The 26137-nt window shown below is 29.7% G+C and overlaps 2 protein-coding genes across 2 annotated transcripts; both read left to right on the top strand.

The window, feature by feature from the left end:
- Nucleotides 1-5548: 5548 nt before the first annotated feature.
- Nucleotides 5549-15440, top strand: LOC107028785 (ABC transporter B family member 2-like). The gene is made up of 12 exons (XM_015229982.2): nt 5549-5898; nt 6396-6450; nt 6565-6740; nt 8620-8820; nt 9270-9529; nt 10364-10904; nt 11685-12064; nt 12321-12736; nt 13193-13434; nt 13511-13758; nt 14110-14522; nt 14619-15440. The coding sequence occupies exons 1-12, from the start codon at nt 5602-5604 to the stop codon at nt 15161-15163; spliced, it is 3774 nt and encodes a 1257-aa protein (XP_015085468.1). The 5' UTR covers nt 5549-5601; the 3' UTR covers nt 15164-15440.
- Nucleotides 15441-23060: 7620 nt separating this feature from the next.
- On the top strand, nt 23061-24646 carry LOC107028213 (transcription factor MYB8-like). The gene is made up of 2 exons (XM_015229257.2): nt 23061-23367; nt 23823-24646. The coding sequence occupies exons 1-2, from the start codon at nt 23102-23104 to the stop codon at nt 24532-24534; spliced, it is 978 nt and encodes a 325-aa protein (XP_015084743.1). The 5' UTR covers nt 23061-23101; the 3' UTR covers nt 24535-24646.
- The last annotated feature ends 1491 nt before the right edge of the window (nt 24647-26137 follow it).

The following is a 26137-nucleotide window of genomic DNA, read 5'->3' as shown; positions in this document are numbered from 1 at the left end:
TATATATATATATATAATTTTAAAAAGTGGTCTGACCCGGCAAGCCTGTAGCTCACGTACTTGTGGTTTGTGCCGATCATTTTCTGACCCACACCAAAAATGGGCTAGCCCGGCCTGACCCGTAAAATGTCAAAGCCTGTATGGATCAGCCTGGATGGGGTAGGCTAGCCAATATTGACAGCTTTAATGTAGCATATCCATTTAGAAATTCAATTGATTGATTAATTACTTAAAGAAATTATTTGAATTGATTGCCCTTTTATCTTTTAGAAGAATAATTGAAAGATCTCTTAGAAAACCACACACAGTTTATTATAGGAATAATAAGGCCTCATTTGTTTTCATTAAAATTAAGAGGTCTGAATCTAAATACATATCTAAATATTAAGATTTGCATTAAGATTCAGGTGTTTTGATCTGAATACACATCTGAATATTAAGATATGGTCTCTAAATTTAAATACTAAATAATTAATATCATTTGTTTTCAATACCTGAATGTGCATGTGAAATTAACAATAAATTAATAGAATATCTTAAAAGTTTCATTTCAAAATATATCACTTTTGATAAAAAACAGTTTTAAAAATTTTAATAAGCATGATTTGGAGTATTTATATACAATCCCCAAATTACCCACATAACCCTAACATCTCTTTCTTCCATTTTTCCCTTTTCACGTTTGGCATAACTGCTGAACTTCTTCCTGTTCTTCCAATTTGAAGTGAAGATAAACCTTGAAGTAAGTTTTTTCGATCATCTTTTTATTAGCTTTCTTCCTTTTCTCTCGATTGATGTCGATAATATGTTGAAAAATAAAATTTATATTCCTCTTATAAATAATTTGTGATAATAAAAAAATATGTGAATGATAGACAATTATTATTACCTATGGATGAAACTAAAATAAATCTTCAATCGTTCTTTGATCTATTCAAATTATATATCTTTAAAATCTACAAATAAGTTTATATTTCTCTTATAAATAATTTGTGATGAAAAAGAAATATTTGAATGATAGCAAAATATAATTATTTATGGCTGTAAAATATAAATTAATTAACTTTTATTATGTTAACAGCTTTTAAGGGCATTTCAGACATTTTGATTTAAAAAGTTGTTTATCAGCACTTATTTGCCAAACACATCAACAACTTTTTTTTTAACTTCAGCACTTTTATCCAAACGCATAACTGCTTATTTTAAAAATAAGTTTCAGCACTTTCAAAAGTACTTTTTTAAAACTGCTTTTATTAAGCCCATTGAAACGGGCCCTTAATGGGCTGAATTTGAATGATTCAAATTCAATCCTAAAAATTAAATATACTTAATAAATTAAATCTTAATAATTAAGATTCACACCTTTACAAGTGCAAACAAAAATGATTACTTATTTTTAAAAAAGCTAAAAGGTCATTTGAAAATGACCAAAGGGAATAAATAAAAGCTTATAAATGGCAGCGTTTCGTCTTTTTCGGAAAATGAGAATTTCCATTCCTTTGTCTAAATATTTAATGCTTGAAAAATCTGCCAAGTAATTCTTCAATATCTTTAATTAATTATTTAAATTATAAATTAATAATATAATAATCTTATTAGAGAGAAGTAAGAATAAAAAGAATAAAAATATTTATTCATATTTAAGATGTAGATCAAAATTAACTATCTTTGTTTTAATTTACTTTATTACTCTATTTGTACTGAATTACTTGTCTATTTTTTTATTTTAAAGACAATTTTTTTATCTATTATATTTTCAATTAAATGATCAAATACTTTGAAAAATGTAGAACTTTTCATCTACTTCATCATTAATAGGGATAAAATAGTAAACTTACTATGTCATTAATTATTTTTCTTAATAGGTGTGTTAATTTAAAAGTGGACAAGTAAAAAGGAATTGAGAGAGTATGAACTATTCTTAAAGTAAGATTAACTTGGTCTTATTCTTTAATAAAATGAAATTTATTGGAGAGAAATAAGAAAAAAATTGTAATATTTAATATCTATAGTTTTTCCATAAAATGCAAAAAATAAAATAAAATGTTCCACTGTTATTTTTAGGTGCATATATGACGCGATATATAAAAATGAGATGAATACAAAAGAGACAGCGTATTTCCTCATCGTTTTGACTTTTGAGAATTGACATGTTGAAAATTAGGACTAGGATAAGACCAACAAAGATTTAATTATTAAAAAAAAATAGAAGTGCTATTTAAAATTTGATACTCTTTTACCGTCTCAAATTATTTATCTTAATTTTTTAAAATAATTATCCCAAAGTATATGTTCTATAGAAATTTTAGATGGTTAGTTAAACTTTTCATGCTTTACTATTTTTAAAGACTATAAACACCTAAATTATGAGAAGTTCATGACATATTGAATAAAGTAAATAGTTAATAAAGAGGAATTACAAATTTCTTTCATTCTAAAGTAAGTATCATTTTAGCTTATTTCTACCCTATTAAGAAAATAAGTATTATTTTAGCTTATTTTAACCCCATTAAAAAATAATATATTAAATGGAAAATATAATATATTAGTTAGTTACCCTTTTTTATTAGATATTTCTTGAGAATGAAGTACTGTTAAATAATATAATTCTCAGATACAATAAATTGAAAAAATACACTAATTTTAGTTTTATTTTTTCTTTACTAAAGTAATATTTACTTTGAGAAGAAGAAATCTTTAAGATTTTTTTAAAATTACTTTTTATTCAATGTTTGGTGCTCGTATTAGAGTTTTAATTAGATTTGAATTCTGTACCGTAGAATTAGTGGTAGAGTCAGAATTTTTAATAAGAAATTCATAATCTGAAGAACTAGACACACGAAGTAATCGAAGAGGGTTCTATATCTACTATATGTTTTTGAAAAAATTATTTTAACGCTAATATAATTGTCCGGGAAGGGGGTTCAGCCACTATGCATTACCCATTCTGAACGTGAATTATACTTAAGATCAAATTTAAAATTTAAATCAAGAATGAAACAATCTCATTATTAGGTTATAACAGATATTGATCGTGGAAGTATAAAATAAGAGGTGAAGGAATAATGAAGGCAAAACTTAATTGTTCCTTTTAAATATTTATTACAAGTAAGAACAAAGTTCAACCACCAACGCCTTAATTCATTATTATCGTCTTCATCGTCAACTCATATACGTATACCGTATACGTATTATGTTTATACTCATACGTACCAAAATCCTTCTTCTAACTCTCAACTGTATTCAGTTTTGGTGTTGATTACAACTTCTCACATGCAACAATTAACTACTCTTTTAACTTACTGAAAATATAGTAAATTTAACGTGAATTATTAATTTTATTTCTAAATTATTGTCAGTCTTAAACACATTTATTTATTTAATTAAACTTAAATATATCTCGATATGCGCTAAGTTTAAAAGTATTTTTAACTTTTCTTTTTGACTTTTTCTTAAAAGTCTCACACTAATATCTATAATTTAGGAATGAAACTAATAATTTTGTTAAATACTTTCTCTTTGAAATAATAAACAAAGTGAATGGAGGTCAACTCTCTGAACTCCCTTTCGCCACGTAACAATAACTTTTTAATTAGAACCGACTCTTTTAGATTAATTGTCGTTTTTATAAAGAATAAATAAACACAATTTTAATTTTTTAAACAAATGTTGCAATGTAGGTATTTTATTAATGCAATAAATTAAATAATTTCCAAATAAGTAATAGGAATATAATTTATCTTCAAATCAAACGAGTGCGATACTCGTCTAAGTAATAAACATTGTTGTATTTCTAAAACGTTAAATGTTCCCTAAACAATTATCAATTTAAAAGTACAAAACTAAAGTTTTCTATCATGTCATTTATTGCACAATATTAAAGATAAAGAAATTAATCTACTTCTACTAAATAAGAATAAAAATAAAAACGAAAATAACTTAATTAATAACTTATGTATTTATTGTGTTTCAATGACCACTCAAGTAAAATATTTCGGAGGCAGTATGGAACTTTTCTCATATACATCTACATCTACTATAAGAAAATATAAAATTAATTACTAAATTTATTGATAATTTTGAGCTATTTCATTGTTAAAAAGACTCCTAACTTATTGAATTTATTTTATAATATATCACTAATCCATACCTAAATGAAATAAACATAATTGTTTTAACTTTATCTATCACTATTGTTGTTATTTTATAAATGTATAAACGCATGCTTTGGTAAGCCATAAGAGCATCCACGTGGGTTTCAAGGATTCGCTCAAATCCTTTCAATAAAAAATTATATTGCGTAAGTATTCTTAAATATAAATATTTTGAACCGTCTTAATAACAACGAGAAACTTACAGCGCTGACAAGTCTCCTTGAAGTTAAGTTTCATGTCAAAAGTTTAAATCCTTGTGTTAACATTTTATTATTTATTTTTTAGTTTCAATTTCATTATTTTACGTTTATTTCTAAAATCTTCGTATAAAAATCTTAACTCCGCCACAAGACCCTTCCAAAGGACACTTAGAAACACACATATCATACATTATTAAAAGGAGTTTGAAGTGTCATACTATTCATTAATATATGCCAACCAAGATAGATAGAAGAGGTGTTTAATGCTTCCACATGATTTAGTACATATATATATATATATATTAATTATTACATAGAAACACATCAAGGTCCTCATGCCTGCGCCAACACCAATTTTTTCACTTGAATTATACTTTGTTACAGACTTACAGACATTCAACTCTATGTCAACTCCACTATATATATATATATACTAAAATGTAATTATTTTTCCTCACATTTTTTTATTAGTCCTTTATTTATCAACTTTGACACTTTTATTAGTTACTTAATGATAAAAGAGTAATATTATTAAAAATGAACCAGTGAATATTTTCGAATAAAGGACTAATAAAAGATAACATATGGAGAGAGTACAATTAATATTTATATGATTACATTCAATCGAAAAATATTTACGGAAGTTTTTTTCATTTGACACTAAATTATTTGTTTGATAAAACAAAATAATTAATAAAAAAAAAAATCTTTTGCAATAAGTTAAAAAAGGAAAATGTGACATAAAATAGTCGGATAGAGGTTGAGTCTTTTGGCAACCAATCAACCATGGTGGCGGGTTGTTGTATAATTTAATTTTTTCAACTGTTTTTGCTCATTCCTTTGCCTTGACTTTCTCTCTAGTCTCATTACTTTAGCGGTCTGAGAATATGTGTTGTTTTAGCTTATTTCATATTCATTAAAAAATAAAAAATAGAGTTTAATTTATCAATTTATTCTTATCTTAGCTTTTTTCAATTCTGTTTCAAAAAAAAAAAAAAATTTATTTTTTTGTTAAACTCAGATACGTACACAATATATTTAAAACCACAAGAAAAAGATGCAATCTATTTATACTTAGTTTAAGATAACAAAATTTATTTTTTAAAAAACTTTTTGTCTTAGTACATTTACCTTGATCAACTTAATTACCACAACTTTCTTCCCACCCCCCTCATTACTTCTCTTTTATAAGAAGGAAAACTTATGTTTCTTTTATTGCTCATAAAGTCTAGTTGAAAACAAAAAAAATGAGCCAACAACAAAGTCATGCATTATCTGTTGACAGCAGCAAAATTTCAAAAATGAATCAGAAAAACAATGAAGAAGAAGAAGAAAGGAAAAAAAAGACTCATAAAAAAGTTTCATTATTGAAGCTTTTCTCTTTTGCTGATTCCTATGATTATTTGTTGATGTTTTTGGGATCTATTGGTGCTTGTTTACATGGTGCTTCTGTACCTGTTTTCTTCATTTTCTTTGGCAAAATGATTAATATTGCTGGCCTTGCTTACCTTTTTCCTGCTCAAACTTCTCACAAAATTGCCAAGGTAACATATCTAAATATCTCTTCCATAGTCATTCAACTAATAATCGTTAAATTTAAAAAAATGGTTGAGTGACACTATAAGAAATTAACTCTGATTTCTCATAATGGCTATTCAACTAAAAATTATTACTATCTCAGAAAGTCACTACCGTGCTAACTCTAGCAAATAGATTATAAAAATAGATTTTGTTAACTATGGACTATTTAATTACAAATTAAGTATGGATTTTCATAGTTAATTTTTTTTTTTTTGAGGATGCAAAAATAAAGATCCAATTAATTAGGTACCCAAAGTTACTAGCCTAAGGGATAATTTTATTGCATGTAACTAATTAATTGTTCACATGAAGTGGAGCATATAATAACCTTAAAATAAGTAGATTAAGGAAATTACTTGCTACATTATATTAAACTAACTGAAAATATAATGGATTAATCAATGTTTTATCATTATATTGTGTGATGAACTTATGTTAATTTTCGATTGTTTATTTGCAGTATTCATTGGATTTTGTGTACCTAAGCGTGGTGATATTATTTGCATCATGGATAGGTTTGAGTTTATTGCCCAACAATTATATATATTTTATTTTTTTTTCGTCATGATTTAATGTATATATTAAAATTCCTAATTAATATTACTTTTTTTTTATTAAAAAAAAAAAAGAGGTGGCATGTTGGATGCATAGTGGAGAAAGACAAGCAGCAAAAATAAGAATGGCATACTTAAAGTCTATGTTGAATCAAGATATAAGTCTTTTTGACACTGAAGCATCTACTGGAGAAGTCATTGCTGCAATTACCAGTGATATTATTATTGTTCAGGATGCTATTTCTGAGAAGGTATTCTCACTTATCATCGTTTTATAATAGGCCTCTTATTAATATTTAGCTTTAGACCACTAATTTTATTGAAACGATTTATGATCTCTACTATCAACTATTTTTTTTTTTGCTGATTCACCGACTAAAAACAAAGTAGTTGGGGGCTTCAAGATTACATCATGTTAGTCATTGAAGGGGAAATTTGGGCCATAGGTTTTGAAGTAGAGGAAAAGGCTTTAACTCTCTGCAGCTAATCTGGAAAAAAAGAGTTAATGCTATTTGGTGGCATTTATTAATTTTTTGGATTTGTTTCATTTTATTTTCTTAGATCAAAATTAAAATTGTTGGAGTTACTGACAGATATAAGGGTGGTAAGTAGGGGATGTTCATGGGTTGGTTTGGATCGGTTATTGGTCAAAATTAAAATTAAATATTAATTTGATCGGTTTTAAAATGATTAAAATCAAATCAAATTGAATATAATGTACGTTTATCGATTTTTTTATTTGTGGTTTTGATTTGATTTGGTTCGATTATTCGGTTATTAACCATATATAAAAATAAAATAAAAATTCATTCAACACGTGAAAAAAGTGACAACAATCCATTAAAATGAAAAAAATTATTAGAATGAATGTCATTATAAAACTATCTATCATTGAATTTACCGAATAAAACTTCAAAACTATTTTGGCACTAGAAGGAAGAGACAATGACATTTTCAGTCTCACAAGGAATTTCAATACACTCATATACATGAAACCAATAAGAAAAATGTTTTCAGTTTGGACATTTTTTTTCATAAGTGAATTATAAATAAGTTTTGATGAAACATATATAAAATCTTTAAAATTGTTTATGAATATAAATATTATGAATGCATAATAATAAAATTTATGTATATGACTTGTTGGTTCGATTCAATTCGGTTATTTCTTCGATTTTTTTCGAACAAAATCATAATCAAACCAAATACTATCGGTCAAATCAGAATTCAAATTAAATTGGTCTGGTTTGATTTTTCAGTTTGGATCAGCTTTTTCCAAACCACGAACACCCCTAGTGGTAGGTTCTCCTTCATACTTAATCGAGAGATCTTGGGCTCGAGTCTCCTTGGATACGAAATCACTCTAATTAGAGAGCATTTTACCTTTAATGTGCGACTTCATAGTGTGATTTCGTATTTAGCCGGGACAAGTTTCGAACCTGACGGGAAAAGGGAAGAGTTTCTTTTTTATTAATCTCTGTGTGCCAGTTGGATTTCCAAGCAGAATGTGAGGATAAAATAATCCTTTTATTTTATTTTAATACTAATCTTTTGAAACAAAAATACTATGTCTTTTAAAAATGAATGTGATACTCATCAATGCTAAAAGAGGAACAATAATATAATAAAAGAAAAGAACTCCATGTGAGTCATATGTTGGTCCTATTATTATTATTTTTATTTATACGATTATGTTACTCGCTCCGGTTTAATATATATAAATTTCTAATAACGACCCCTAATTTTAAAGAAAAAGTTTAGAAAGAAGTAAAAGAGTAATGTTGATAAATAATTTTTTAATTAATTAATGTCTTTTAATTAATTTATTTTGTTTTGTCAAATCTCAAAATTTATTAATTTTGAAATAAAACATTTATTACTTTAGTATAAACAAATGCTGGTACCTCCACTTGAATAATCGATGATTAATTTAGTCAATATGATCAATTAGAAATCTAAACAAAGCGATGGTTAATTTAGTCAATAGATCAATTGGACATGCATGAGATTTTGTGCCTTGCAAAACTTTTTCAAAATTTTGAGTAGAAAAAGTGTTCATTGATGGGGGATTATGTTTGTGAATTATGAGTGTGCTAATGAGTGTGGTGGAAATGGTTGGCGTTGATGCAGGCAGGGAATTTCTTGCATTATATCAGCCGTTTCTTAGCTGGTTTTACAATTGGGTTCATAAGAGTATGGCAGATCAGTTTGGTGACGCTTTCAATTGTGCCTTTGATCGCTCTTGCTGGTGGTATTTATGCCTATGTTACCATTGGTCTCATTGCTCGAGTCCGCAAATCCTATATTAAAGCTGGAGAGATTGCTGAAGAGGTATGCACTCCAACTGTTTGACAAAAGTCTTTGCTTAGCTATGTTGTTCGGACTCTTTTAAAAATGTCAATCGTGCGTGTTAGATTCGCATATTTTTGGAGAATCTGACTCGGTGCGGCAAAAGAGTCTGTACAACTAAGTTGCTTAGTATCTCATCCAAATTTATGAACGGAAAAGGCTCAAACACTATCATAAATAGTTTAAATATATTCTCGTTATACTTTTGATCCAAATATACCTTGTCTGTTATACTTTGATACAAAATTGCTCTTAATTTAGATTGACAAATTATATATTAGTGATAGTGGAGGAGTATCATATAAATTAGGACAATAGAGTAGTTTATTCAAGAAAGGATCATATGTTAATGAGTATTGATAAGTACCCCATTTAACTTTTTAATCCGCATAATTGTTGTTCTATGCTTAGTGATCTTTTGCAATATTCAGGTTGTGGCTAATATTAGAACAGTGCAAGCATTTACTGGAGAAGAGAATGCGGTAAAATCGTATAAAGGTGCCTTGTTGAACACTTATAAGTATGGGAGAAAAGCTGGATTGGCCAAGGGCTTGGGTTTGGGCACCTTGCATTGTGTCCTTTTCCTTTCTTGGTCATTGCTTGTGTGGTTTACTAGCATTGTTGTGCACAAGAACATTGCAAATGGAGGAGATTCTTTCACCACCATGCTCAATGTTGTCATTGCTGGCCTGTAAGTTTTTGCTTTTCATACTCAATTTCGAAATGCTTTTACAGCATAATCTTAAACAATTAAACTATTACGAGTATTAACTGAGATTAGTGCCCTCTGTTCTTGAGAATCCAGTGCTTCTCTGAATCTCATCACTACTCATAGTCATATATGATATATAATGAATAACCTCTTTCATGCCAGTGTAGTGATTATTGATGGAATTGAGCTGTTATGTTAAGCCAATGCTTATTCATACTGCTATTGTGTTAATAAACCAAGAAACACTAGTTGATCTTAGTCCAATTGCTTCAAACGTTAGGAGTTGTTGGATGTGTAGAACACCAAGTGTAGTTTTGACTAGCTGAAAAGGCAGGTTATCCTGTTAGGCTCAACCAGTTGCACTGAATTGAAACAACATAATCTTGCTGTCTTGTTATGCAGAAAATTTCAATGACTTGATTTGTGTTTAAAGAAGTTGCTTATTTCAATGTATCTCTATTGGTTAAAGAATAGATATTACGTCCATTAATCCTTTCTAGATTTCAGATTTTAGAGCAATTTATAAAGTTACCCTTTATAGGCCAGCTCTAATGAAGTCAGGAAGAAACCAGATGTTTATGACATCGTGTCTCATCCTTATTGATCAAGTTACTTGTTACTTCTATACTTGGTCAAACTTTTTCCTTAGTTTATAGAGGTCATTTCGTGCCTCAATGTCACTTGGAAAGTTTTTCATTGCATACATCTTGACTTCAGACTTTGTATGGTCATAAAGTAGGTGCTCCACTAGCTGCCCAGCTTTTGTTCTGTTTATGCAATCTTCTCTTCAATTTAACTTTAACTGCTTCTCAGGTCACTGGGTCAGGCAGCACCAGATATTACAGCATTCCTCAGGGCTAAGTCAGCTGCCTATCCTATTTTTGATATGATTGAACGAGATACTATCAGTAAAACCAGCTCCAAGAGTGGTCAGAAGCTGAGCAAAGTAGATGGACACATACAATTTAAGGATGTATGTTTTAGCTATCCATCTCGTCCCGATGTGGTGATATTTGACAAGCTCTCTCTTGATATTCCATCAGGGAAGATTGTAGCTCTTGTGGGAGGAAGTGGATCAGGGAAAAGTACAGTTATATCTTTGATTGAACGCTTCTATGAACCGCTCTCGGGACAGATATTATTGGATGGATTTGATATTAGGCACCTGGACTTGAAGTGGCTGAGGCAGCAAATAGGGCTAGTAAATCAAGAACCCGCTCTTTTCGCTACAACCATTAGAGAGAACATTCTCTATGGAAAAAGTGATGCTAGCCTCGAAGATGTTGCACGTGCGGCCAAACTTTCCGAGGCAATGACTTTCATCAACAACCTCCCCGATCGGTTTGAAACTCAGGTACATTCTGTCCTTCATAAACTATTTGTACATGCACTAGGAGATGCCACGCTTTAGCAAAGAGAATTTGGTGGATGCTTGTATTTATTTATTACATGCTAAGTACTTCCATTTGACTATACCCTGGAGTCGTTTGGTTGTTGGTTAGAAGGTGTTAGTAATACATAGATTAGTTATGAAGAAATCTATATATCATTCTATGCATGTATTAGTTACGGAGGGTTTACTTATTCATGTATTACTTATTCCATCTTTTATCCTGTAAAAAATAATACATAGATTCCCTCTATCCTTTCATTATCCATTACCAGCATCATTTGAGTAGAAGAATTCTTGTGTTGCTTTTCTTTCTGTTAGCTGTTCAGTATTAGGCGATTTTTTACTATTGTTGTGGTTTATGAGTATCTCATGATTTCAAAATAAAAACACTCAAGATGCTTCACTCTCTCGAGTTGAAATGTTTGCCTTGAAAATCAAGAGAGTTATTGAAAATATTGTGTTGAATATTCTTAATTAATATGTCAGTGAAAAAATATTAAGAAAATTGTGCAGAATATTCCTATGATTATGACATAATTAAAAGTCCCTAGGATTAAGTAACTTAACCCAAAACTCCTATTGAAGGAGGTCTCTTGTATATTGTTCAAAGAACAAGAAAATTCAATTAGAGTTTTTGTCTTCTTCTCTTTTCACAATAATATTCAAGAAAGGCCTCATAAGACTGAAAATTTTCTTTAATATAACATATATCATAGATATCTGAGGCCACGTCATTTACAGGTTGGTGAAAGAGGGGTTCAGTTATCTGGGGGGCAGAAGCAAAGAATTGCAATTTCTCGTGCTATAGTGAAGAATCCATCAATTCTTCTATTAGATGAAGCTACAAGTGCACTTGATGCTGAGTCAGAAAAAAGTGTACAAGATGCTCTTGATCGTGTGATGGTGGGAAGAACAACTGTAATTGTTGCTCATCGTCTTTCTACCATTAGGAATGCTGATATAATAGCGGTCGTAAACAATGGCAAGATAGTAGAAACTGGAAGTCACGAGGAGCTTATTTCAAAACCTAATAGTGCCTATGCATCACTTGTTCAACTTCAACAAGCAGCTTCGTCACATCTCCATCCTTCTCAAGAGCCAACCATGGGACGACCTCATAGGTACAATATTTACCTGCTGATGCGTTGTATTCCTTACTATATCAGAGTGTGATGTATATCCTCTTTATTGTTCCGTTGGAGTCAGCTCAGTACTGTCATGCACTTGACAGCTAGTTCTAGTGATACTTTGACAATTTCTGCAACTGAGGGTATAAAGTTCAAAAAAATAATAAAAGGCGTCATTTCCTGCTTATAAGCAATTAGACTGATTTTTCTATCATTATATGCATAATTTGCTTAAAACTTTTTTCTACAGCATACGGTATTCCCGTGAATTATCCCGAACGACAACGCGAAGCCGTGGAGCTAGCTTTCGTTCTGAAAAATCTGTTAGCGGTATTGGTGCTGGTGATGTAGAGGATGTTAAGTCACCAAATGTTTCCGCAGGGAGATTGTATTCTATGATTCGTCCTGAATGGCATTATGGAGTTATTGGAACTATCTGTGCATTTATTGCTGGAGCTCAGATGCCACTCTTTGCCTTAGGGGTGTCACAGGCCCTTGTGTCTTATTACATGGATTGGGACACTACACGCCACGAAGTGAAGAAGATTTGTTTCCTGTTTTGTGTTGGTGCAGTATTAACCGTCGTCGTTCACGCCATTGCACATACTTGCTTTGGAATCATAGGGGAGCGACTTACTCTTCGCGTGAGAGAAATGATGTTCTCTGGTAATCATACAAAAACCAATGTGTTTGCTTTATGAGAGATTGCTTATCGTGTAAATATGTAGAGCTTTAATTGCATAATTACTTTCGCATTGCAAGACTTTGGTTCACTGCGTTGATACTATTCATCATATTTAATTTTAGAAGATGACTTTTGTACTCTTTTCTGAAACTTTTCGCTCATCTCTGTTTTCTTAGTATCAGTCGTTTAACAGACAATTAGCTTAACTTGTATCAATAAATGATTTCTAAATGTAAGAAAGCTACTATTCGTATTTGTGTGGAATCATTAATCCAGAAATAATATTTTTCTGGATTAATGATTCAGATAAATATGAATTATACCTTTCCTACATTTGTTGATATGTTGCATTGGTATCTGTTTTCGTAGTATGTGTCCTTTTTGTCCATCTTATTCAAATAAAAAGTTCCCTAACATTCTTCATGATGTGGTTGCAGCTATGCTAAGAAATGAAATAGGGTGGTTTGATGAGATGAACAACTCAAGTTCTACACTTGCATCACGATTGGAAAGTGATGCTACTCTATTGCGAACTGTAGTGGTTGATCGCTCTACTATTCTCCTACAGAATGTGGGTTTGGTGGCCACTTCCTTCATCATCGCATTCATCTTGAATTGGAGGCTCACCCTTGTTGTCATGGCTATGTACCCACTTATCGTTAGTGGTCACATCAGCGAGGTTCAGTCTTTTCCCTTAATCAGCATCTGCCATATATCTTCCATATCATTATTTAATAGATATTGCTTTCTTTCAGAAACTCTTTATGTCAGGCTTTGGTGGTGACTTGAGCAAAGCCTATCTTAGAGCAAACATGTTTGCTGGTGAGGCTGTAAGTAACATCAGAACTGTTGCAGCATTTTGTGCTGAGGAGAAGGTAACTGATCTCTATGCTCGTGAACTTGTTGAACCTGCAAAGCATTCATTTCGCAGGGGACAGACTGCCGGGATCCTTTATGGAGTCTCTCAGTTTTTCATCTTCTCCTCTTATGCCCTTGCCTTGTGGTATGTTGCTCAAGTTTTTAATTATCTAAATTGTTCATCTTGTTGCTTTTTTGTTGAGATTCTTTGAGTCACGGAGGCAGCTTGCAGTTCAATGAAGTGCTTTGGCATACTTGTACTTCACATGCTATGACATGATGACGATTTTGAGACTAGATAAATTTACTACCTTCTTTCACTATTTTACAAACTATCCACTGGGGAAAATGTTACAACAAAAGTTTAGCAAAGTAGATAGCCAATCACATACATTATGACAGTTGTTTATTTTACTAGATTACAGTCTTGTACTAATAAGGTTTTCACTTGAGCTCGCAATAGGGTTAACATGTATTTTTCCTAAACCTTGTATAGGTATGGTTCTGTTTTGATGGGGAAGGAGCTAACCAGCTTCAAAGCTGTTATGAAATCGTTTATGGTTTTGATTGTAACTGCTTTGGCTATGGGAGAGACCCTTGCTATGGCACCAGACCTTATAAAAGGAAACCAGATGGTAGCATCAGTATTTGAAGTACTTGATCGGAAGACAGAAATTGTAACCGACAGTGGGGAGGAGCTAACTGTGGTTGAGGGAACAATTGAGTTTAAGGATGTTGAGTTCTGCTATCCTGCAAGACCCGATGTTCACATTTTCAGAGACTTCAATATGAGAGTGCATGCGGGAAAGAGTATGGCAATAGTAGGGCAGAGTGGTTCTGGTAAAAGCTCAGTATTGGCTCTCATTTTACGGTTCTATGATCCTATATCTGGGAAAGTGATCATTGATGGTAAGTTAAATTTGTACCTATACTATTTCGAACTAGAATCACTCCAACGTTCATCATGGCTTAGTTTAATCATATCGATGATGTGAATTTATACAGGCAAAGACATCAGGAAACTAAAGCTCAATTCTCTAAGAAAGCACATTGGCCTGGTCCAACAAGAACCAGCACTCTTTGCCACAACAATCTATGAAAACATCCTTTATGGAAAAGAGGGAGCATCTGAAGCAGAAGTGATTCAAGCAGCTAAGCTTGCTAATGCACATAGTTTCATTAGTGCTCTTCCTGATGGCTACTCGACCCAAGTTGGGGAACGAGGAGTTCAATTGTCCGGTGGACAGAAGCAAAGAGTAGCCATTGCCCGAGCTGTTCTAAAGAACCCTGAAATCTTACTATTAGATGAAGCTACAAGTGCTCTAGACGTGGAATCTGAGCGTATAGTTCAACAAGCATTGGACAGGTTGATGCGAAACAGGACTACTGTCATCGTGGCACATCGACTATCCACCATAAAAGATGCAGATCAGATATCTGTTTTACAAGATGGGAAAATCGTCGATCAAGGGACTCACTCTGCATTGATAGAGAACAGAGATGGAGCATACTTTAAGCTAATTCACTTACAGCAACAGCAGCAACAGTAATAGCACACCAACATACTTGGAGATATTTTTCTCATACAAACACTTAAAATGTGTAAAATTCTTTTCCCCTATACTTAATATAATTGCAATAATATACTTTGTATTTAGAGTTGTTGTATAGGCTATTTTTAACTGTTCTTTCTTCCCCTGGAATATTTTTTCCATTGTTGAAGGCTTCACTAGTAGGATGAGGTTAAAAATTTAAGGCTCCTAAATGTAAAATTAGTTAAAACACTTCGCATTTGACACCCCAAAAATAAAAGGGCAAGTTAACACATTTGGCAGGTCAGCTAAAAATATTACTTCATTTCAATGTATATCTCTCGTTTTAATTTGATACGGAGTTTAAGAAGATAAATAAATTTTTTAAATCTTGTGATTTTAAACTAAAGATATGTGGAAGATACCAAAATGTCTTTTAATTTTGTGGTCTTAAACAGAGACAGATCCAAGATTTGGAGGCTAGGGGTGTCATATCGTCTAAATAGGTAAATGGGACGATTCCTTCAATTTTAGATCATAATTCGGATTATTTAGTTTTTTCGGTTACTACTAATGAAATAATTGAATATGCATATTAAGTAATGTTTTTTTTTCTTTAAAATATTCTAATATCGTAGATAAACACCTAATTAGTTTATTTTTTGGTATATATTTTTTAGGAATAAGAGACTGTATTCTCCATATCTTTAAGAAAACAAGAGATTTTCACCTTAAAAATTTGAATTTGCATATATAATCTAATACCATATAGTTGAAAATAAAAATTAAAAATATAGCTTCACTAGTGTGATGTTAAAGATTGAAAAAACCTTTAAATTCAAGAGCTTTAACATAATAATATCCATCATTTTTTAAAAAAAGTTACATATTATTTAAATATATTTTTATCAATATTTATATGACGTTCAAAATTTAATATTAATATGTAATTAATATATGGTATCACGTAATATTTGTATTAATTAAAAATAGATAAATAAATAAGAAGTAGCAAATTAAAAAAAAAAAAAAGGGAAAAAAGGAAGAGTGTAAAGCCCTTCGCACAAGCTAAGGATAAAAAAGTGGTGCTCTCATGGGATTCAAACCCTCAACGCTCATGTAAGTTAGGCCCTTTGTCAGTTTGCACCATTCAACACAGAGTGACAAGTATAATATATGTTGGATATGTTATACTTATACATATATATACAAAATTTTAATCCAGGCTATTGGGTGTCGTAATACCCCCACACATACACCCAACATATATTCATTTCTGGTCTTAAATATGTTATCGTAAAAAAGTGAAATTAAATGGTTGTCAAAAAAAAGGGAAGAGACGTTATTTTAAATAGATTAAGAATCTGTTTGGATTGACTTATCTTAGGTGATATTAAACAGTTTTGTAGTATTCGGGTAAGATAAAAAATAATATTTTTAAACACTTATTTTAAGTTAAAATAACGAAATAAGTCAAAAGTCATAAGTTAGAATTCCTAACTTATTACTTATGGTTTATAATACATAAGTTAAAATCCCATCCGAACAGACTCCAAAAAGAAAAGTAAGACAAATAAATTGAAACAACGGGAATAATTAGTTAACGTAAGTAATTGATATTTTTGCTAATACACTCTACCAAACGATCCCTTGTGAGGTTCTTTATTAGAATGCTTTAGAAAAAATAATGTATACATTATCTTTACTTGTGCGTTACTAATACTAATTTGTTTGTTACACTTTTTCAACTTATGTATAACTAATACTTGCATGTACACTCTATTTAGTATTATGATATATTTAACTAATCCATGAAAAATCATGGCATTAGCCATGTAAGGTGTTCTTAATTAAAATACATTGCATTCACGTTATTAAAGTCATAATTATCCCTTAAAATCCTTTTCACATTATATTTAGAAGATATTTTTGTAAATCAATAATTTTCAACGAAATGATACAGCAAATATTATTTTTAATACACTAAATCAAACAATGTATAATAAATAATTTTAATATAACTAGTATTTAACTTTTTCAATACATAATATTTTTATACACTTTATCAAGCCAAGTAGTATTAAATTACAATATCCAGCCCTCCCTCACCCACCCAAAGAAGAAAAAAAGGAGAGGAAAAAAGTTTGACCCAAAGAATGAAGAGAGTGAATAAAATATGAACAAAAAGCTGAAATTAAAGAGAAAGATGAGAGAGTTTTTTCTTTTATCGGGTATTTATATTGGAGCTTATGTAATTCAGATTTGTGTTATGCAGATTCCATTTGTGAGAATCGCTTAATTTTTACTAAGAATATTTTTTTATATTCAGAATTTGAATTTGAAACCTCTAATTAAGGAAGGAACTACTTATCTATTATATGTAAATTAAGAGAGGGTTAATTACATGTATGCAGGGCCGGAGCCAACATGTATTCATTATTATTTATGATGATTAATTTTTTTTATGTGTATATAGTAGATGTGAAATTCTTTTTGATTAATTTGTGTGTTTATTTCTTCAAATTTAAATTATTTTTATAAAATCTTTTAGATCCGCCACTGATAGGACGTATTTGGTCTCACAATTACGTCAAGGATTTTATTACGTTTAACTACTTCCAGAAAAGAGACCAATGAGATTGCCTAAAACAATACTAAACCCTCTAATATTATATTTCCAATTAATGGTCAAAAAAACACATAGATCAATCTGTTAGTTATTTCTTCCAACAAGTAACTATACTATAATATATTTTTAATTTTATCAATGAATGAAAATGATAGTTGCAGTTATTTTCTACTATCAAAATCTAATCCAAGGAGAAAGTCTTCACTATTTCCATGTAAAATAGTATATAAAAGTCAAATTGTTTTAACTATCACTTTCATTTCCTCCTTATTGCCTCAATTCTTACGTTTTCTACGTAAAAACAATAGTAAATACTAGAAGAAATATTGCTTCTAGACACTTGCAATTACTCGTAAATAAAGACAGTTTGGTGTACTAAACTTTTGATATGTGTAACATGTCTGATGAAGGATTGACTCACAAGTTCAATTCACAAGGATCTTTCGATTTTACTTTAATATACTAACATGAGTAACAAGTGAAATTTTTTAAAAGGAATATTCCATAATTAGTGGAGTTAGTGACTTTAAAAACTAGTCAAGTAATTTCTATCGCAAATTAAATTGTATTGATCGTGTAAAATATTATTTTTTACCGTACATTGAGTAATAATATAAATACACTTGCTATATAGTATGGTACATTTTAAATAGATTTAGTGCCTAAATTAGGAATTTAATTACACTTAGTAGTGGCAAATAAATCAAGCCAATTAATTAATATAAAAGATCTACAAAAGTGTATATATGTTCAACCTTTTAAGATAGATTTTTGATATTAAATTCATTATATCTCAAAGTTATGAATATTTTATGTGTACTATTTGTTGCAATTTTAATAACTTTTTACATATAAATTTATGCTTCACGTTAAAAGTTATAAGTTCAATTAAACCTCACCAATAATGATATATCTCTCCCAATTGTTTGTCTAGATCATACCCTTTCAAATGTAGCTCTTTTCCGTACTCTATTAATTAACGTGAAATATTTTGTATATCAGATTGTCCTTTATTTTCTTTAAAATTCAATTTTATAGTAAAGATACGTAGCAGAATTGACTTGAAATCTCACTTACTATTTGAATAATGATCCTCTCATTTAATTAATACATGAATCCTTTAACGTGATTAACATTTTCTTCAAATTTTAATTCTTGAAAATGAACAAAAAATATATTTTAAGTCAGTTAAATGAGTTTATATATACTTGTCTCCTTGTAGTCAACAAAGCAAAAAACAACTACTGTTCCTTTTTAGTAAAATATTGGTTAATAATCCATGAGGAAGTTTCTTAGAAGGTTAGAACCATAGTCAAGTAGCTATTTTAAAAGAAAGAAATATTTAATCCAAGCTTGTTGAGTAAAACACCCAACATTGTTGTCGTTCAAATGTTTTTCAGATTGTCACTTAACTAATAAATGTAATATCAAAAATTTATATTTTTTTACTTGAACTTTTTAACAGAAAAAATGACGATAACTATAAGTTAGAATCATGAGTGACCATCTATAAAATCAACTCCTTAATTTTGTGCTAATAGCTATAATAATTAAGAGTATAAGTTACATACTTCGCTAATATAAACAAATATTCTTTTACATTATCGGGTAAATCAAAAAATATTTATAAGAAGCGTTATTTGCTATAGCATGTGATAATAACCTAATAATTTATAAAATATTTACATTAACTATGTATGTTTTAAAATAAAATTAAGAGAGAGAAACTAATTTGCTCAGCATATCTTACCTTCCTCTCAACTCCTAATTGACAAATTTATCTAGTGACATCATTGGATTATATTGTACTCATTCTATAATTAATTAAGTTTTTTTTTTTTGGTTGGAGTAATTAATTGAGTAATTTCCAAATTCAACCAAAAAAACTTTTTTCTTTTTTACTTTGAGACTTGCTAGAAGAAAATATGTCATTGTTGTTTATGGGTATAAGCAACCGTGAAGTCAAAAAGCAAATTGAATTTAAGTTAATCCATTGATAATCTTCCACGTTAATTACTAAATTGAATGACATTTTACTATATTTTTCTCTACTTAAAATTTGTTGGGAAAAAAGCCAATTGTTTTTGGCGATGGTATATATATGGTTTTTTTTTACTAGGGGGGGGGGATAAAGTACAAACAATCATTGATCGGTTGTTCAATTTGTTTTATGCTTTTATCAGGTTAATAATTTATTTATTTTATTAATTAAATTTAATTAATCTGCTTAGTTTGGTATGTAATCGAAATTGACTCATGAAGAATTTTTCTAAAAAATTTTAAATTTTTATTAGTTATTGTGTTTTTAATTATAATAATATATGAAAAAAAAAATATTTTATTAGGTATTCAAACAAATTATAAAAAAAAATAACCTTAAATTTAGAACTTCATAAGATTGGATGGATTGAGTTATATAACCCGATGTTTAGCTCATATCCAGCCCAATTCGTATCATCCCTAAATAACATTTAAACGAATCATATAACTCATCTATTTGTAGACTCGATTCGTTTTAACATTTTGAAATTCAATGCAATTCATCAATTTAATACCTAAATTTTACTATTATCATAGAACTCTTTACTACGAAATGACCGTACATCAAAGTTGATTTCTCATTAGTTAAAATTCTAATCGTCCATCACAACATCAAAAAATCATCTTTAGCAATAATTAATTAACGGCAATAGCTCAAATACAATTAAATATATACTTTTACGGTAATTATCACCCTTTGTATATGTTGCCGATATTAGATCCAGTAACAATTAACTAATCGACTTTAATATTCTTTATTCATGCGTATATTCGTTGTAATTAAAAGTAATTTTTACCGTGGTGAATAATTAATATTTTAAATTTTTCTTATATTATATAAATATATATTGAAATCTGATTAAAGATAACATTCACGTTAAAAAATTTCACATTACATCAATTCAAAATTACAATGCCATTTTGTTAAATTGAAAGCAGCCATGGAAATGTCTAGAAAAAGTCGGCAAGAGTATACGTATGTAAAGAGCTAAACATGTGAAATATATTCAAAGCGTAGTACCTAATACAATACCCTATATACATAGTTTGAAAATGACAAAAATGATAAATGTTTTTTTCTACAAATATTGTATTTAAAATCAAAACATATTTGAAAGAAAATAATTTTAGACTAATCATCATTTGACATGCATTTTAAATTAGGTGCATGTCTAGCCTCTAGGGTGGGTATTTTTGGATAATTTAGGTATATAATATGGCTTGTGATAATTTAATAGGCCAAAAATTACACAGAAAGCTAGTAATAATAAAAGTTCACGGATCTTTTTTAATTGACACAAACAAGTAAAATATAATCCAAGCTATATATGGAATAAATTATCTAGATTATAATATTTATTTTTTATACATATTTTTATTAATACCTTCGATTAATTATAAGATAAAGTTAATATCACAATATATTTTGATTCACAATATATCCACAAATAATCTGTGTCTATTTCAGGTGATACCTTGTTTCCTTTTGATTTTTATCGATGTTTGATTTGTAATTTAATTGAAAACTTATCTAATTAATACTTGCATTACTCTAACAAGCTACTAAATAACTCTTAACTACTCATTCTTCGAACCACATTCCAAGTCCATTGAAACTATGAGTATTATAATAAAATATGCACTTCATTTATTATTTTGTAAAGGGAATGCAAAGTCGATTATGGAGAAGCAATAGTAAACAAAGGGGTGGTAAAAAACGTTAGCTATAAACGATGCATTTCCTGCATAGAGGTAACAAAACTAACCCAATTCGTCCAATTTATCTAAGTTTGAATTGATTATTTACTGGTCATTTATTAGCTTAGCGTAACTTATTTTAGGGGTCCACATAAAAAGAATAGTTGATATGTAGTTCAAATATATCTATGAGAAATCTTGTCAAATTTGATATATTATATTTAGGGAAAACTAAGCAAATAATCCATAAAAGCAAAATAATTACAAACATATACTCCTTTNATCATTAAGGTTTCTTGTTAAGAAATTACTCATTAGTCAATGATATTAATGAGTAATTTCTTAACAAGAAACCTTAATGATACCATAAAAATATACTTTTATAATATAATTGACTAATGAGTAAATTTTGAACCAGAAACCTTAATGATACCACAACAATATACATATACACTTATAGTATCATTCACTAATGAGTAATTCTGAACATGAAACTTTAATGTTACCATAATAACATACATATACTCTTATCTTATCGTATCATCCACTAATGAGTAATTCTGAACACGAAACTTTAATATTACCACAATAATATACATATACTCTTATCTTATCGTATCATCCACTAATGAGTAAATTCTGAATAAGAAATCTTAATGATATCTATATACTATATGATATTGATTTGGTATCAATTAAGTGAAAATTATCAGCCTTATTGAATGGGCCGTATGAGCTGTAATTTTATTTTGAGAGAATTGATATTTCTTAAATTACTTTAGATTGAGATATAAATATATAACTATTTTGAATTTTATGACTTATTATATAATTCCCCTTATATTTAACCATGAAAAATTAAAAGTTACTAAGAATTAAACAAATGAATTATGACCCGCCTAAATTCAAACTAATCTGGCCATTTAACCCCTAATTTTCCTGTATATATGTCAATGAAATTGACACTATTACCTACTCCTTATTTTAAATCAACCAATATAACAACTGTCTTGGTTCTTTTTTTTGCTGAATTAAGCCAACACAGGTTCTCTTGGATGACTTTATTACATTCCTTGCCGTGTCAGCTCAAGCTTACTCTATATTAATAATTAAAATAGAAAAAAATTTACAAGTACCTCTTTAATCTATATTCAAAATTTTAGAGACACACTTACATTATACTGAAGTCCTATTACCTCTTGAACTTATTTTATAAGTAATTTTCTATCCTTTTTCAGTCTATGTGATACTTGCTTGAAAAAAAAGTCAATCAGCGTTGGGCCCACAAGATAGTGCCACGTAGGTCGAAAAAATGTAGAAAATTATTAATAAAATAAGTTCAGAGGGGTAATAGAACCTTAGTATAGTATAAGTGTGTTTTTGAGATTTCGGACATAGGTTGAAGAGGTATTTGTGTATTATCTCATTAAAATATGACAAAATATGTTTGACCTTATGTAACAAAATTATAAAAACCATCTTTACTTTGCTTTGTTATCTCATAAACTTATACTTCTAAGTTCCAAAATTCTCTCTATCAAAGATATACCAAATTACTTTTTAAAAAAATTGTCTTTTCATATTTATAAATGGGGAGATATCCATGTTGTAAAGTTGATGAAAATTTAAAGAAGGGGCCATGGACAAGTGAAGAAGATGAAAAATTGATGGATTATATTACAAAAAATGGCCATACTAATTGGCAATTAATTCCTAAAAAAGCAGGATTAAATAGGTGTGGCAAAAGTTGTAGATTAAGGTGGACTAATTATTTAAGGCCTGATATTAAAAGAGGAGAATTCTCCATTGAAGAAGAAGAAATCATCATTAACCTACATTCTCTTCTTGGAAACAAGTAAGTATATATTTCTCACTAATTTTTATTTATGTATTTTAATCTGTTGTAGCAAATAATCTGTCTTAGTTTTTAGGTTGAAAATACTACTAATTAGGCTACTAGTAGTCATATACTTCCCTTGTTGTTCCATTTTATGCGATATCGTTTATTAGCTAATGTTAGTTTAGAAGAAAAATATTTCAGATTAAAATTGTACCTTTTTTATTTTTCGAAAAATATTTTAATTTTAAAGTTTTCATTTCACGGATATATTGATAAGTTTTTAAAGTCAGAAAAATATCAAAATACGTTTAAGATTACAAGTCTTTTTTTTTTTTTTATTAAACTCTATCTCAAATCAAACTGTGTCACGTGAATTGAAACATAAAATATATATTTTTAAGTTGTCTCATAGCGCTTTAATAGTGTCTATTTATCAAAGTTAAACTCATGTATCAACTTTTCAATTGTAGGTGGTCAAAAATTGCAGGTCATCTTCCTGGAAGAACCGATAATGAAATCAAAAATTTCTACAACACTCATTTAAGGAAAAAACTACTAAGATGGGGAATCGACCCAAGGACTCATAAACCAATTTCTGACCTCAATCTCCTCATAAATCTTTCTCATCAATTTACTTCTAAACATAATATTAATCATCATATGATGAATAATCCTAATTTTCCCTTAGCATATGCTCTTAAATTACAAGCACAAGTCACAGAAATAGCCAAAATTCAACAACTAGTACAAAGCCTTTTTACACCTAAAAATACAAATAATCCACTTTCTACCAAATTTCAAGAAAATTATTTTGCAACAAGTTCAGGCCATGTTATTACAAATAATGTTGCTACAAACACCCAATTCTTGAATTCTTTGCTAGTAAATTCATGTGGTACAATTCAAAATTTGGATAATTCTACTTCTTGTATTTCAAATTCATCAGAATTATCTAATTATCAAAGTGAATTAAACTCAAAGGTGGATAATTTTGAAGGACTAAACAACAATTCATCAAAGACAAATTTAGATTATAATAACTCACTTCCATCACTAATTACTCCTTCTTCTCCAGATCAAGCTAATGATGCTCATGTTAATCAAGATTATGACCCTAATACATTCTCACAACTTAATCATGAGGGTATTGATGATTCCTTCTGGAATGACATTTTTCCATAATGTGTTTGTTTAGTTTTTCTAAACTCTCTTGTATTTAGTTGCTCTAAAATCTTGGTGGATTTTTTATTTTTTATTTTTGTGTGTGAGGAGGCTTTATTTTGGTGAGTAAATATTGTTAAGGACCATAATTTTATGAATATTGTATAATTTCTTTGTGTACATTGTATATATATATTATCCCACCTTATTTGGAGCTGTTATTTGGTTTCTTTCATCTCATTTTTTTGTTGGTTTATTTTAAATAAATAGTAAATAATATTGTTGAAATGTTTAAAAGATATATTCTATTTAATAGACAAAGTTAAAATCAACTAACTTGATTTACATCTTGAAGTAATTATTGGAAAGATTAGCCCCAATATAAAATGGGTGGACTTCACATGTCCAATTATATTTTTTAGAAAAAAGAGATTTAGTCCTCAATTTTTTACTATAATTAAAACTATCTTTAGATTGAAGTTTTGTCAAAGGTTGAGTAAAACGAGACGTTTTTTCAAATGATGAAGGTAACATTAGATCAAAGTCAAATAGAATAAAAAAAAATTACTCAATTTTCAAATAACACAAGAAAAAATATTATTGTTTAAATTAAAATAAGGAAAATATATCAAATAGTCAAAGCAACCTAACAATTGATGAAATTGAAATAAGAATCATGGAGATCATGACTCGATCGTGACACTCGACCTCACCCTCGAGACCACATTTAGGACTCGACTCTAAACCCTGACCCAAGTTGTAAGTCTTGACTAGGACCTAATTCCAAACCCTAGCCCCGACCTAGAACCATACTCCTAACTCGAGAACCAATTCCAAACCCCAATCTCAAGTTACGGCAACTTTCAGGGTTAGGGCGAGTTTGTGTCAGTGTCATAGTTAAATCCAAGTGTAATATTAGGAGTCAAGTCTCGAATCTTGAGTTGGGATCGAGTATTGGGTCTAAGGTTAGGATTCGAGTCCTAGGTCGAGATTTGAATTATTTTTCAGGTCCTGAGTGATCAGGGTCGAGAGTTGGATCTTGATCAAGAGTCAGCAGTCGAGTTAGGGTAGAGATTCGGGTCTTGAGTTCGATATAGTCCTTGATTGGTGTTAGGAGTTGTGAGTTTGGTGGAAGGTCATGAGTCAAATACCAATTGTGGTTGAGTACCAGGGTTGGTTGAGGTCGAGTTTTGAGTTGGAATCAGGATCGGAAGTGGATTGTGATTGAGAGTTTCCCAAGTCGAGGTAGGGAATTGGGTCCTTAGTCGGGATCAGAGTTGGGTTTTGGGTCGAGGTCAGGAGTTGGGTATAGGGTTGGGATTAAGGTCAGGTCCTACTTTGATGTGACAGTTTCAAGATTCAAGTGTCGAGAGTTAATATCAGGTCGTGTTTGGGTCCCAGATTTTGTCGAGGTCAAGTCTCGAGTTGGTTGTGCATGAGATTTGAGTCCCAAGTCAAGCTAGGAGTTAGGTCCTTAGTCGAGATCAGAGTCGGGTTTTGGGTCGAGGTTAGGAGTTGCGTATAGGATTAGGATCATGGTCAGGTTGTAGTTTTATATGACAATGTTTAGAGTAATTTCAGGATCAATATCAAATCGTGGTAGAATCCCAGGTTTGTTTAGGTC

The sequence above is a fragment of the Solanum pennellii genome, chromosome 8 (assembly GCF_001406875.1).
Source record: "Solanum pennellii chromosome 8, SPENNV200".
Classification (NCBI taxonomy): domain Eukaryota; kingdom Viridiplantae; phylum Streptophyta; class Magnoliopsida; order Solanales; family Solanaceae; genus Solanum; species Solanum pennellii.
The sequence above is the reverse complement of the archived record's forward strand: the minus strand, read 5'-3'. Positions and strand labels throughout refer to the sequence as shown.

Bases quoted from the DNA above. Each gene is read 5' to 3' on its own strand.
- LOC107028785 (XM_015229982.2), top strand. From the start codon at position 5,602: ATGAGCCAACAACAAAGTCATGCATTATCTGTTGACAGCAGCAAAATT. The intron at 13,435-13,510 runs GTTCAGTCTTTT...GCTTTCTTTCAG, and splicing joins TTAGTGGTCACATCAGCGAG to AAACTCTTTATGTCAGGCTT. The intron at 14,523-14,618 runs GTAAGTTAAATT...GAATTTATACAG, and splicing joins TGGGAAAGTGATCATTGATG to GCAAAGACATCAGGAAACTA.
- LOC107028213 (XM_015229257.2), top strand. From the start codon at position 23,102: ATGGGGAGATATCCATGTTGTAAAGTTGATGAAAATTTAAAGAAGGGG. The intron at 23,368-23,822 runs GTAAGTATATAT...TTTCAATTGTAG, and splicing joins CATTCTCTTCTTGGAAACAA to GTGGTCAAAAATTGCAGGTC.